The 15,820-nt window shown below is 39.7% G+C and overlaps 1 protein-coding gene across 7 annotated transcripts in view; it reads right to left on the minus strand.

Moving 5' to 3' along the window:
* Positions 1-15,820, minus strand: part of KCNQ1 (potassium voltage-gated channel subfamily Q member 1) — a 332,148-nt gene that overhangs the window by 281,028 nt on the left and 35,300 nt on the right. For all 7 annotated transcript variants that reach the window (XM_085224288.1, XM_085224292.1, XM_085224293.1 and 4 more), the window contains exon 2: positions 7,572-7,662. In XM_085224288.1, coding sequence (XP_085080414.1) covers positions 7,572-7,662 — 91 coding nt within the window. The remainder of the gene's footprint in view (positions 1-7,571; positions 7,663-15,820) is intronic.

Below are 15,820 nucleotides of genomic sequence, written 5' to 3' on the forward strand. Positions count from 1 at the left end.
AATTCAAACCTGTCTCGGTAGTCTATCATATGTAATCAATTGCTAATAGAACTTCAACAGACTCATCCCATTATTTTCTAGCTAATTCCCCCAGGGAAAACAAGCCAGCAAGCTTCCACTTTGAATCATGAAGCTAGTTTTGCCCCTCTCCCTCCCTCCCAACTTCTCCTTTTCCCCTCCCTTTGCATCAGTTCACTGCACTGCTTCAGCTTTTCAGCTTGATATCCGTTATGTTATGTCAGCTGTTACATTACGCTTAAAACAATAGACTCCAGCTGGCTGAGGTCAGATGTGAAAACAAGGACCTAACAAAGCCATAGACCCTCCAGTTATACTGAAATTGAGATACACACTGAATGTAGCACTTAATGACAAACTACTTTCCAGACATTTGGGCAAAGCATAAAGGAAACACCTGTCACTGCAAACATTACACACTAATCCAGATAAATCCTAAATTTAAAAATCTTTCTTTTCACTGCTTGGCTCTACTATGCACCAGCATTTCACAGTTTTCTTTTTTCTTTTTCTTTTTCTTTTTTTTCTTCTCCAAAATGGAATTTGCATTCATCTTCTCGTTTGCTGAAGCACCAAATATGTGTTTAAAATATTAAATGTATATAATTTCAAGTAAAAAGTTTATCACATTCCTTCTAAAGTTACCAAACCAATGCTCAGAGCTTGACATGGCTTTACACCCCAGAAAAGGCTTAGACAAACTTTAAACTTCAAGTAGAAAGCTTGACAAAAGCGAACGCAAAATTTAACAGTGAATAAAACAGACTTTGAACAGAATTTATTGGAGTGCAGCTGTACTAAAAAAAAAAATAAACAGAACACTGGTATTCTATTTGACTTATGAATGTAAACACAGGCTCTTGAGGAACAGGTGAACTGCTAACAACTCTGGAATACATACCATCCTATTTTTCAACATGCTACACACAATACAAAAGCAATATTTTCTGATGACTGGCTACTGTAGATGACATATGAAAAGCTGGGATGGCTTACTCGACCAAAGAGATAATTTGGCACTGGGTTCGTTTCATATTTTAGCCAGGACTTCTAAGCTGCCAGGCTGGGAGACCACCACGTGGGACCCACATAGGCCACCAAGCCACCAGCAGATGGCTCCAATCCATCACCATTGCTTTGTTCCAGCCTGCGAGTTGTCACCAGCCCCAGGGCAAGCTTGAGGAGGGTCACACTTTCCAGAATTTGACTCCAAGTTCAGAGTTTGAGTCCCACGAAATGCCTCGTATTTCACAGCCGTCTCAATCCAGTGTGTTAGGCAGATAAATGTCAAATTCTGATTCCTTCACTCACAGTGACTTACAGGCAGGCTTTACTCTAGATTACTGTTCTGATGCACCGTCACAGAAAACTCCAGGTGTAGAAGGCTGAGAAGAGAGATTTTTTTCATAGTTCTTACAAAAGGCAGAAATGGAAAAAGCTAAGTTTCTGCATCCAAGCCTACCGTTATCAAATGCAAGATCCAGTGTAGCAGACTAAAATTAGAATTCAGATCTGGTACACGTCTGCAATATATGTAGAAGACTTTTCTTCTCTATAAAGTTACTGCTTATTCACACCATATAATACAGGGATGCTGGTAGGCTGTGTCAGTAAGTCAGCAGTCAGTGCACCCAAGGGGCAGGATGCCATCCTGAAAGACCTACACCAACTTAAGCAGTGAGAAATGACCCACAAGAACCTACCGAGGTTAAACAAAGTCAAGTTCAAGGCCTTGTACCCAAGTTGTGGCAACCCCTATTATCAGTACAAGCTGGAGGACAAAAGGACTGAACAGAGCCCTGCCAAAAAGGGTACTTGTGGATGAAAAGCTGGACATGAGCAACCAATGTGCCCCTGCAGCCCAGAAAGCTGACTGTATCTTGTGCTGCATCAAAAGAAGCACCATCAGCAGGGCGAGGGGGTGATCCTGCCCCTCAACTCTAGTGATCACCTGGAGTACTGCATCTGGATGCAGTCTTCAGTAGAAGAGAAGTGTGGAGTACATCCAGAGGAGGGCCACAAAAATGATCCAAGGGATGGAACACCTCTCCTACGAGGACAGTCTGAGAGAGAATGGTCTGTTCAGCATGGACAAGAGAAGGCTCTGAGGACATCTGACAGTGGCTTTTCAGTATCAAAAGGGGTACTATAAGAAAGAAGGGGACAGATTTTTCGGCATGGTCTTCATCGACAGAACAAGGGAAAAGGATTACAAACTAGAAGAGGGGAGATTTAGATTGGATATAAGAAAAATAGTGGTTTATGATAGGGGTACTAAAGCACAGGTTGCCCAGAGAGGTGGTGGACGCCCTGCTCCTGAAGACACCTAAGATCAGGCTGGACAGGGCTCTGAGCACCTGATAGTGTAGGTATCCCTGTTCATTGCAGGGGAGTTAAAGTAGACGACTTTTAAAGGCCCCTTCCAGTTCAAACAATTCCATGATTCTACATAGATTTTAAAATCAATTTTCAGTGTTAACAGTAGAAAAATTTAGCCAAATGATTTTTTTGCCACTGAAAAGGAAACATTTAAGGTGATGGTGGGAACATAGCTGGAAGGATACAATCATATTGGAAATCTTTCAGTAGGTTTAGAAGTTCAGTATCTATTTCGTTCTCCTTCATGCAGATGTGCCCAATTCCTCTCACTGAAAGCTTTAATTGTTCCTTACAGCCATCCGCATGATGAGAAATCAGGTAGGCCAAACAACATGAACTTTGTGGCTACAGCCACAAAGTGGCGAGAGTTGTCTCTGGCAGCAACATTTACACAGCCCTTCTCTTCAACCCCTATCTCCCAGGAGATTTTTTTTTTTTTTTAAATTACTCGTATAAAGTTCCCCAAATCCATGTGAAAAGCCATCTCTTTATTAATAGTTCACTGCTTCCAAAGGATATTTTTACCTACTTCAGGATACCATCCAAGGTCTGAACCCAGCGTCTCCAAATGGGACACAGCACGGTCCAATGCTGCCCTCTACAGATTTTAACGGGAAAGCTATGCCTCCCTTCTACAACAGTTCAGAGCTTAGACTTGCGGCACATCTGAAAGGAAAAACTTTTCACCCTTCCTTTACTGGTTTTTGCACACTTTCATATTTTTTCTTCATTCCCTCCTGCCATTCTTATTCTGCTCAGACTTCAGCTATACTAAACAATAATAACAAGCTTTCTTTTTTTCTTTTTTTTTAAAAAAAAAAAAAACTCATCTCCTAAGTACTAAATTGGCTCAGCTATCTAATAATCAGTCTTCTTCCCACTTCACAAGCACTTTGATTTGGATCCCTTAGACCTGCTCAAAGTGGACATAAAGATGTATTTAAACTCAACTAAAAAATGGTCACAGCCTTCCAAACCAAATTAATTAAACCCCTTTAACGTCTCATTTACATAAAATCTACAACTTTCCTGCACAGACAAGGGGAGTTAAAAAGGGATTGCTTTGTGAACAGCAGGAACAACTGAAGAAGTTACCACAAGTAGCAATCCAAACCAATCCAGCTGGTTGTTGCCCTGGTTTCAGCTGGGACAGAGCTGATTTTCTGCTTGGTGTAAAACAATATTTTAGCTTTAGGAGAAAAACAGTGTTGATAACACACTGATGTTTTAGCTGTTGCTGAGCAGTGTTATCTACAGCCAAGGACATTTCAGCTTTTCAGCTTTGTGAGCTATCCAGCCAGCAAGAGGACTGGGGGGCACACGAGCTGGGAGAGGACAGCTGACTTAGACTGACCAAAGGGATATTCCATACCATATGAAATCATGTGGAAAAAATATATATATATAAAAGTGAGGGGAGTTGGCTGAGGGGTGTTACTGCTGCTCAGGGACTGAATGGGCATCATTTGGCAGGTGGTGAGCAATTGATTTGTGCATCACTTGTTTTGGTAATATACATATATATTACTATAATTACTGTTATTTCTCTCTTCCTTTTCTGTCTTGGTAAATAGTATTTATCTCAACCTATGAATTCTACCTTTTTCTCCCACAATTCTCTCCCCCATCCCACTAGGAGTAGAGAAGAAAGCTAAATGCCTTGTGGTGTTTAACTGCTCGCAGGGCAAAATGACTGCAATCATGCAACAAAACACTTGCACTGTCCACCAGGACAAACAGAGCTGCCAGTAATACTGGAGTTCAGAGGAAAATGGGGAAAGGGTAATTTTCATGTCTATTCTTTCCTAAGCCTTCAAGTCACTCACATTTGGCTAACTAAAATGCACAGAAGGCAATTTCAAATGATATTCGGGTTCTCAAACTTCAGCTATCGATGGAGCGATAGAAAGGTGATTCTCTGGACAAGTCTGTTTGCAAGTCCTACAAAAGCAAAGGTCTGAAGGCATGAGTTCATCATATGCACATCTGCTACATCAGTCGTCCTTGTTCTAGGCCAGGGCCAGGGGACATTGCTGAGGCTGCCAAGTCTTTTGCTTTCAGAAGTGCAGTGCTCTTCAGAGACTGCCTACACCAGTGAATGCAGTCTGCGATCAGTATGGGGAAATCCTTTACAAACACTACTCTCATATAATTTTCCAGAGCAATGAAAATGAGAACAACTATCAATGCTCAGATTACAAGTTTCTGTCTTGGCTTCATGAACAATGAAGATAATCAGAAAAAAAATGCTAGAAGCATGCTGAACCATTTGAACTCTGTGAGTTCTTCGAAATCAAAAGCTGTAGGTATTTTTCTCAAGGCCATAAAACAGCCCAGAAAAAAAAAAAAAAAGCCAAGGCTCATCTTCAAACAAAAGCTTATATTAAAGCAAGAAATAAAACCTGGATTTCTTATAAGCTTCAATTCTGTGCCATTCTCTGACAATTGTGGAAATTCCTTCACTGCTAATAACACAAATATTAACCACTGAAGATATTACCATTTTTTTTTTCTCTGAAGCCATTTTTAATATTTAAAAAATATTTATCTCTTCAAGTAAGAAGTACTCTGAGGTAGGAAAGGAACTCAAAACAAAAAGCTGGAAAGTGCTTATAATTTCATCACTAAAACACAGACACTTTTTTTTTTTTTTTTTTGAATCAATATTGAAATGAGATTCCTACAAGAAAATAGCATTTTCAGGCAGACTAAATATCCCTTCGTTCAGCAGAATATTTAATCCCCTTGGATCAAGCACTTGGATTTTCTTAGATCATGCTGAGATAACAGCATTCTGCTGTGTTCTGGCACCGTAAAATCCTTGCTTATGAAAATAAAAGAAAAATATGGCCTCTCTGGGATCATACATCTCTGAATTACTTTTTTCCATAGTTTAAATATTGTAGTCTCAAAATCAATTTTTGCACAGATATACTACATTCTCTTTATGAGTCATGGCAAAAGCTCTCCCGCACCACTATTCAAAATGGGCCAAGTATACATACACCCTCCAAAATGATGATCCTTTCAGAGTCTTGGCTCAGACTCAGCTCTCGCTGGCCAAATGCCAACAAGTAACTGCAGTTAAACCCCCTCCAACAGCACCATCTAGTGAAAAACGATCAAATAAACACATGCTAATTTAAACAGTTTTCACTGCCTTCTGGAAGCTAACAAAAGCCCAATTCTCTCCTATTCTCCCATCACAACTGCATTTAGGTATAGCTTTCATCAAGGTTCTTTGCCTTCTGAAGTGTGGTGACAAGGAGAGAAAGATTCAATGGCTAATTGTGAGCTTTTTGTCTACAACTGGAAAACCGATAGGAACACAAACTTTCCCTTTGGTTCCCTTATTGTTATGAGAAAGTATTAACGTTTTTAAAATGCTCAGAAATTATTGAAAAATAATTTATAAATTATTGAAAATAGGTTTCCTACTTTGGTAGCGGGAGATGATTTTAAAATATTTTAATACTATGAAACTGAAGAACTAAAAAGTGTTATATATACACACAATCTCAACGTCCCTTTTAGATCTTGTTTTCATTTAGTTATGTCTTCCATGACTATTACTGAAACAAGAAAACCTTAAAATAAGGATAGAATAAGAAACTTTATTGAGTAGAAGCTAACGGGAACCAGATTCTGGGGCTTAAATTTTGTCAAGGAAGGTACCACAGCTCCTTTGGAAGTCTCACCAAAATTGGATAGAGGAGAGAGACATGGCCCATCCACTGCTTTGGATCAGTGGATCACTGGATCAATTTGAGTCTCTTTAAAATCACTGTAGTTAATCCTTTAGGAAAAGAATACATTGTGAACACGCAAAATGATTTCCATGATCTCATTCACAAAATCAGCAGTGAAGGGTGAAGGAAAAAGAACACTAAAAACAAAACGTACTGGTTATGGTGTCACTAGAAGTTCATTCACTGAAGCAACAGCATGACCATGAAAATATCATGACACATCATAAAAAAAAGAATGTTTCAAGGAGATATTGTCACAGTTCAAATTGATCATAGAAATTTACAGTATCTACAACTACTACTGTGGATAAAAGGGAAATTTAAATCCATACAAAAAGAAAATTATAAACCATTAACCAAATAAGATATTGGATGCAAAAATACAAGTATAGACTCCCTTTAACTAACTACATAGTTGTAACACAGGTATTCAAACAACTTACCAGTTAATTATAAATAATACAGCAGGCATTCCACAGAAAGACAAGTGATCAACACTCATATGCTATGCTTATTCTTATATTACTCAAAATGTAGTATAAAAACTTCACATTTATTGAACTGACAGTTTGAAACAATATTTTCAGTGAACGTTTTCATGTTAATGATACACATAATAATGATATCACTGGTGCATAGCTGCTATTTTGAACAAACAAATCGATGGTTAACATTTTCTCAATACAGTGATAGTGTTTTCAGGAGTAAAATATGGTTAAGTAATGGCCAAATACAAGGAAACCAATGATTTAGAAGGGGATACATCATTACCACTGAGGTACTACAAATTAAGATTTTTTTTTTTAATTTTTTTTTCTGTGATGAAAAGTGTGCCTCTCAGACTTCAAAACTAAGGTTCTTGAATGAAGTCTAAACAGGCAGGACAGCAGTATTCTTAGAACATAGCTTGATATATACCTGCTGCAGCCTCAGTAAACCATAAACCTAAGGTAACAAAATGTTCTTTGCTGAAGGGAAGCTGCATAGGACAAGCAGAGCAAGTTGGCTTAATTCTCAAGTTAATGAAAGCATACCAGCTTACCAGTTGTGAAGGAAGGCTGGATCTGAATTCTGCTTAAAGAGAGGACTTCCACTTACTCTATTCCCTTCACATCCTTGACCCCAACCACTTTCAGGTGTCTGGTCTTCAGTACGGCTGAACAATGGATTCACACAACCAATATGAGGGATTCAAGCTTAACTTAAGAATAGCTTTGAGTAGGACACAATTTGAATATCCTTATTATAGGCTATGTAGGATATGAGTAGTTTTTTGTATTATCATAACTTTTGATTTTGTTCTAGGGCTTTATGGATTCGTTAGGCAGAAGTCTTTCTAAACCATAAAGAGCATTGTGCCTATGACATTAGTTCATATGAGGATTTACATGTTAAGAACAAGCACACAATCACATTAATACATACCATCCAAAACAGCGTCCCTGTAGCAAGAGCTGCATACTGTTCAATTGTAGAAAGCACACTGAAGATAAGGCATATCAGCACAATAAGGAAGCTGCAAAACAAACAAAAAAACATCCAGTGTAACACATTGTTTCATAAAAATCTAGAAGGAAAACAAATACTCGTTCCAACATAAATAATCTGGACGCACAGAAATGACATCGGTGTTGCATTATCTTAAACACAGCTGGTAACTTGTGAGTGATCCTACTTCGTGTTGTATGGCTTATTTTATCTTCAGACAAAGAGTTCTGGTGTCAGAAATTATCGAATCAAAACTGCACAAGGAAGTTAGCATTTGCCTACCTCGAAAACTGCAAAAAGAAATCTCAACTAAGTGAGAGCTTAACAGACTCCACCCACACAACCTTTTACAACCACTTCCCAAAAGGCCCCAGATAAACAAAATCTGGCATATGAAACACAACTTAGGATTTATTCCATTTTAAAACCAAATTTCAAAGCAACTGTTGCAGAGAGACAGAGAAAGAGAGGGAACAGCAAGGTTCGCTCCCTTGTCCAAGTGAGTTCTTCCAGAGCAGGCCCTGGTTGCTACAGCATGACCAGGGACAACCAGGAATCTGCAGCAGACTCAGCCCCAGGAAACCCTGTGCCCCAGCTGGGAAGCAGTGCTGTGTCCTTGCTCCTTGCAGGTGCCCAGCTCTGCAGCCTCTGCCTTCAGACCCTTCCCTAAGCAGCTTCAGTTGTGCCCACCACTCCCTGAGATGCTGCTTGACTTATCTGGGAAGCAACATTTAAGACCAAAACTGGATGCTGTCCACTACGTGCAAGCATAGGTTTCTTCCAGATCTCAAACAACATGTTCCTTTGTGAGGCACAAAGTGAGCAATGGAACGAAATGCTAGAAAACTGAGAATTTGATCAGGTGAATATTTTGAAATGCTGAACACTCAAGCAAACAAACATGTGTTGCCATTATGATGTGATTGATGTTATAAGCTTGATTTCCCAGTGTCTGATTTAAAGCACAGTTCATGTGTGCAAATCCAATGCACACATACAGAGGATGTTGTGAACATATTATGAAACTGTTAGGAAGTTGCAGTAGTAGGCAATCAGGCATTAAAAAAAAAATGAAATTATTAAGTGATGATAATGATTGGATGTTAATAGGATAAAAATATATACATAAGTACAAAAGACTATACTTCTACACAGACAAATCACAAATATTTAGGAGTCTGATTTATCTCTAAAGCCTTCTTGTATCTAACTTCTGATCCTCTTAAGAGAAGCAAGCTGTACCGGTGAGGCAGGAGAGCACAAGGTAAACCAGCGACTTGAAACATAACGCATTTTGCCCATGTGTCCAGACCTTCTACCTATAATAGGTCCTCAGTCACTGGAACGTGGACAGAAGTACTTTCAGTTACGTAAAGGCAGCTGAAGATCCTTGGGCAAGAAACCTGACATACACAGAAGTGCTCATTCGAAGCAAATAAAGAGTTTCTTGGGATGGTGTAAGCTACCCGAAGACACTTTGAGCTGTAACAATACTTTGTATACTTATTCATATTAATCTCCTTGTAAAACTGTAGCCAGGCCAATGCATTACACCACGAGAGGGCACCAAAGCCAAGACTATCATTTTTGTACTTAAAACCAAGCCTAAAGAGAAAGTAACCAGGATCAAAGGTAAAAGCCTGTGCGCCTAACTGACAAGAAGAGAAACTAAGGGGTGAATTGTTTACCAAAACTCGTTTCTATTAAAGGAAGTGAAGGCTGACATAAGAACTCCATCAGGTGCCAGTCAGCACGCCGTCCACTTTCAAGGAGTGTGTGATTCAATCTCACTATCTGCTTTCCAGAAAAATAGGGGAACTACATTGTGCTGTTTCCAGGCTGACAGCGGAACAGACCTTCATACCCACAAATACACAGCATCCTAAATCAAAGATGTGCAGACAGATATTGCCTCATTGGCATTAGAGAAAGTTGTTGCCAAGTCTCACTGAAACAGCTGTGTCCACAGAGCACCACAGCTAAGCTGCTAACACTTGCACTGGCATAACTATTCTGCTTCTGAGACGCTCCTTACATGCGATTGACCTAAAGAGCGCAAAATTAAAGACAGAAAAGACATGATCAGCATATTCTCTGTTATTCAGCTATTAAAGAAACACTCATCTGTCACTAGTTAGTTGTTTTTATGCCAGCAAGTAATTCAGTATTGACTATTGCGCCTGACTAGTCTAACAACTTTAGATTTATAAGAATTTCCATCTTGTGTAATGAACCCAAGAACCATGTCATCTCCTATCCACACTCTACTCTCTCACAGAATATCAAGCATTCAAACAGAAATGAAAATGACAACCTGCAGCACCAGCTTCTCTCTTTGTACTGATGCAGATTTCAATGGACCAGAGGATTCATACTTTGGCGCTTGCATAAAAGTCAGCCATAAGGCACAACCTACATACACAACTTCTTTTACTCAGCTGAGTAAGTGAATGCTGGAGACTGCAGATGTAATTATCACAGGCGAGCTCTTCTATTGTTAAAAGCATACACATGGTAAAGAAAAAATGGCTGTTGAGCTTAACTATGTAAAGTAAGTCAAGCAACAAAGAAAGTTATTCTTGAGATTGTTCTCTGGAAGTTGCTTGGGACGCACCTGCAGCCTCTCACATAGCAAGTGCATCACTCTAGCACTGACAGAGTATAGGGACTGCCAGATGAAAATGTAATACTGTTCCTGTTTCTCTCACAAAAAGAGCAAATGCAAACTATACACTGCTGCACTGATAGAAGTAACATGGTGAATGACAACTGGTAGGCAAATAAAACCACGCCACTCATAATAGGAAAATTGGAACATCAGCTCAGAATTCAGGGGGAAAAACAAAGTCTAAACAAAAGCACCATCATTTACTGCAATCTTGACAAAAGATGCCAATAAGTTAAGCAACCAGTTGTACAAATCCAAGTTTCTGAGCCAAGATGCAAGCAGCCATATAATTTGTGCTCAGCAGGGCCACATCATTTGCTACATACGGCCCATTGCTGGATTAAGGCCTAACAGACAAGCACAGAGCTGACTTCAAGGGCGATTCCATGGGCTATACAACAGCTATACAGGTATAGCTGTTTTCTCATGCATTAGGTACTTTCATCACTGTTTTGGTATTCTGTTCAGGAGCACACCGTATGAATCAGTAATATCTTAATTCTCATCACCTTTAAGAAGCAAATACCAACACCTTGTAAAAAATGAGGCTGCAAAGGCTCAGCAAAAAGACAGCCAAGAGTAGTAGTAAACCAGTCCTCCTCTGCAGAAATGTATCCAAAAATTAATCAGCATTTAGTATAGAAGAAAAAGCAGCTGCTGAGCATTCCTTAAACCTAAAGATTCCTTAAGAAAGAAAAAAAGATAACATCTGGAAGAAGGAGATTAACAAAATCTGTCTCTCTAATCAAATCTAGCATATTCACTATTTTGGAGAACTGCTTTTCAGAAGGTCTCCTGAATTATTCTACAGATATACTACCTTCCCCCCCTGCCCTCCCCTTCCCCATAGTCTCAATTTTTTTCCTTACAAATGATATGACACCCCAGAGATGTATTCATGTTCCAAGTTCCTGGGGATAGCAGACAGCCTTTTGTCACACCACCAGGCAGTCTGCAGAGCTCCCACTCCTTGCCAAATTCCAGTCAATGGGATTCCACAGCACTTCTGAAGTAAAATACACCCGTAACTGCATTGCTGGATCACAGCCAGCGTATTTAGCACCATCCTAAATTGCGTTCTGTGGTTGTAACAATGGATTTATCATCCATATGGCACTGCACAGGCTCAAATACCTGTTTAAAAAAAGTCAAGAACCTAATCTCTACAAATCCAGTGGATTAGCTCTGTGCTCAGGGTATGTGATACATTTCACATGCAAAAGAAGAACTAGTTGTCACTTCTGACATGATCTTACTATTTCTATGCAACTCCAATAACTGATATGTTCAGCGGTACTTAAATGAACAGGTTGCCTTTTTTTTTTTTTTTTTTTTTTTTTTAATATGAAGAACTTTTTCTGATGGCCAAAGCTATCAATGGACATCCCATTCTCATAATCTCACTTTGGAATTTATATTGAAAGAATGCTGTAATAGGAATGCAGTTTCAGTCTATTCTTATATAATAAATAAGACTTAGATAGGAGAATTTAGGTCTACATTTTCAGGCCTCCTCTCTACACATTTGCAAGACCTGAAGGAAACACGAGTGAAGAGGAAATGGGCTGCAGATTAAGTGATGACTTCACAAACTTTGGGGCTATGATTTATAACACAGGAAAACAAAGCAACCGCCATTAAAACAAACAAATGAAGAAAAAAAAGGAACTTCTGAGGTTTCACTAACAACTTCCTGCTGCAATTGACACACCTGCAAATTCTCATCACAATAGTAAACAAGAACATTATTCTTTAGTGAATGCAATATTGTTTTTATGGATGCATGCATGCATACACAGATTAAATAAGAGAATTATAAAGCCTGTAATGTTTTATGAAATAAGAGAATAGAGGTTCTTTGTACAGTATAATTTCAGACCTCACGTGCGCATGCTAGGACTCAGCACGCAGCCGTACACTTTCCCTCTTCCTCCCCATAAACTGGAGGTCTGCCATTCCCACAGCTGTGGCCTCCTGCTACAGCCTGCCATCTTTCACGTCCACTTCCAATCCCACCTCTTAGGCTTTACCAGTGTCAGTGCAAGTAACTTCCTTTTCTGCTGCAGAACCAGGAGAACAAAGCATCAAGAAGAGTGAAGCACTATGAAGATGCAGAACACAGATTTTCAGCTGCCACCTACATTAAGCTGCTGATGCCAAACAAGCCAACAGTAGGTGAGCATTCCCACTACCACAGAGCTCTTCACAAACCTGTGGCTGAGTCCTGCCACCTGTAACACTTCCGTCAGCGGCAGCAGAGCATTCCCCTCATCCACACAGGCACCACATGCTCCAGGCCTCAGCCTTGGCTTCTCTGTGCTCAGTTACAAGCCGGCCATGTGTCTGCAGAGTGCGGCTGTTCCAGGGCTATGGTACAAACCAGGCTTCACAATCAGCAGAAAGGCCTGCAGACACGTGCTTAGCCTGAGAAAGTACCCATCTTTCATCTCCCAAAACCCACTGCTCATTTACCCTCATCTCCAAGAGAGGAAGCAGAGTGACGAGGGGTTCAGTTTTTTCCTCAGCACTGATCTCTCTATCAGATTGCAGGGCCAAGCAGTCCTTGCAGATGAGGCGATAAGCCGTGAAGTCACTCACAGGCCAGCCCTGGGTTACCAAGCAGCGCCTGCCTGCACCACAGCTACTGTCTCACTTGGTGCCCTCAAAATACTTACTTTGTGGTTAACTTATATCTAGCAGTGCTACATTTACACTAACCCCAGGAATTCGTACTTCTCCACATGCCTACAAAACCACCGTTTACGCAGCACAGACACTGGCACAAGGCAGCAGACGGTTTCTTTTGGGGACTCTATTTCCACTGAACTACAAGGCAAGTCGTTCCTCCTCAAGCAGCCAGCACTGCTATCCTAGGATAAATAGCAGCAAATGGCAGCCTAGCAGATTCCACGGCTGTCTTTTCAACTCTGCTTTTACTAACACTGCACACCTCGCAGAGCCGTAGCCAGGAGCACAGCTTTTGCAGTGCATGTCAGACAGCTGATCACTAAGCAGAAAAGCACATCCATAGACACAGGTATATAGACAGTTACATGAAAAAGACTATGTAGGTAGCTGTGCATGGATTAGTTTTTGTGTAGAACATTTCTACAGAAGGATCACACAGCTGATAAGTAAACACAAGCAGCTAGCATGCGTTTAGAAACATAATAGAAAATACATGCAAAATGTATCAAGAGATCAAGGTGGAATTACTTTTGACTATTCCAGGACATTCATCAGCTTTTAGAACAGATCTAGACTATTTTTCAGTACTTTTTGGTTCCCTGCCCTCAGTTGCTTCATTTTTTTCCCAAATTTATCTGGTTTTAGGACATTACTGTGCCTTTTCTGTGGTTTGATATAATGTGCAGAAGGTTCAATGGAACAATTCACCAGTTAGTGAGAGGGAGCAATGCTCATTTTGTAAATGTCACAGGTAGGAGGATTGATAAAGCTTTACAAAGCATGTCTAGGGTATACAACATGGAACATTTGAAAACAAGGTCCATGAGACAAGCTAGAAGTACTTACCAGACTAATAGCCTCACATACACAAAAACATCATCATCAAAACAAGTATTTAAATGTGGGCAAGCTTTTCTTCTTGCAGTGTTTTGTGTATACTCTCAGTGGGGGTCTTCCTATGAAAAGGGGAAAACCTGGTGGTAGACCCTAAACTAAGCTGGAACCTCGAGAACATTTAATGGATAAGAATTAAGATTGAAAATCTAAAATGCTACAAATCCAATTTGAGCTCTACCCCTTCAGAAAGGGGATCAGCGTTTCCCCTGTTCAGCAGGGCACAGGAGCTGACTCAAGTCTGCTCTCTCATTTCTAACAACTTTTAAATGTTACAGCTATCAAGTCTTAAGGTAACCAGCTATCAGTCTCTCTACGTACAGGAAATATTGTTTTAGATTTTAACTGCAGTATCTATGCTCTTTTTAGTCAGGAAGTCAATGCCTAGTTTTAAGTTATCTCATCTACTAGAGAAAATGACAAACTTAAAAAAAAAAAAAAAAAAAAAAAAACTTTCCATAAACCAAACCAAACAACAACCAATTAACCAACCAACAAACCCACTACCTCTTTGTCATCCTTTTACATCTTTGGTAGCACTCTGCCTAACTCTTCTTCTTGATTCTTTTGTGGCTTACACACACAATTAGTTTTTCAGATTGTGAACACAAATGGTGTCAAAAGGACATTTTCATGCAGCTTGCAAAGTGTTACTGCAGTTAAGATTTAGATGCACTGCTTCAGATAAGACATATACTTGTAGAAAAACAATATACAGAAGAAAACTGGAAAATTACCCTTTGAAATCGGGGCTAGAAATGTTTCACACTGTCATGGAAATGTTAGATTTCCTCAAATATTTCCTACACTGTGAGAGGGCAAAGAAGACAAGAGACAGCACACAGACTAACCTGCCATTCTGTTAATCATGCTGCCAGCCCTCTTGGGTTCAGATTGCCCTTCATTCCTGGTGAGCACCCTGAAGCTTAGCAATGTTGCAGTGGACCTCTCAATCTCTCTCTCTCTCTCACTATTCCTTTCAGCACAAAGAACTGAATATTCCCTCAAGAACTGCTTGGAGTACCAGGCTCCTGTATCACAGCACCTGACTCTCAATCATCAGCTTCTACACCAAAGACAAAGGTTCACTCTTTGCCATTAGTTCTGCTCCATTCTAGGTCAGAAAAATGGTTACTTACTTTATCTTCTCAAGGGCTTGTTTGTTTGTTTTTGCCTGGAAGGGTTTATTTTACCACAAGTCAACACAAATCCCTAACCACCTCATGCAGTCATCTCCATGTTACAATTAGGCAAAAATTCATACTGATCTGTATCAAGTCATTGCAGCTAGGTACAAGGCCTTTCTTGCTCTTTCACTCAATTTTGAGATTGCTTGAGGATGAGAATTCTAATATAGGGTATAAGTTAGAAGGAGAATGGGCAGAATTTGTTAAATACGGGACAGATGACAGTAGAGAGGAAAGAACTCTAGATCATAAATAGCACTGGCAGAAAGCTAACAGAAGATGGAAATTTACTTTATGGGATCATCATCAAGGTACAAAGTCAAGTAAAAATCCCAACTCAATGCTTTCAAATGTCAGATACTCAGATACGGCTGCTTTAAACAAAATAATCAGGATTTCACTGTGCAGAGAATACTTTCATCCTTAATGAAATTCACATGCATAAATTCAATGCATACAGGATCTTTAGGCTGCACTCTTAAGCAAGTCTGAAAAGACTGATTCTTTAAGGACTCTAAGCCATAAGAGCACAGCACAGTATACTAAAGAAGGCCAAGAAGTACTCAGTTACACAAGCACCAGGCATCAGAGGTCCTCCATTAAAAAAAAAAAAATAATTAAAAAAAATGTTTATGTTTGTTTCTAAAACAAAGCAGCCTGGTGAAGGTGCGTGATTAAAATTAAGGAGTTCTTAATTCATCCCTCTCCAAACTTTCAGGTGACTTTTAATAATGATTTCAAATATATTT

The sequence above is a fragment of the Meleagris gallopavo genome, chromosome 5 (assembly GCF_905368555.1).
Source record: "Meleagris gallopavo chromosome 5, MGAL_WU_HG_1.1, whole genome shotgun sequence".
In the NCBI taxonomy this organism is placed as follows: domain Eukaryota; kingdom Metazoa; phylum Chordata; class Aves; order Galliformes; family Phasianidae; genus Meleagris; species Meleagris gallopavo.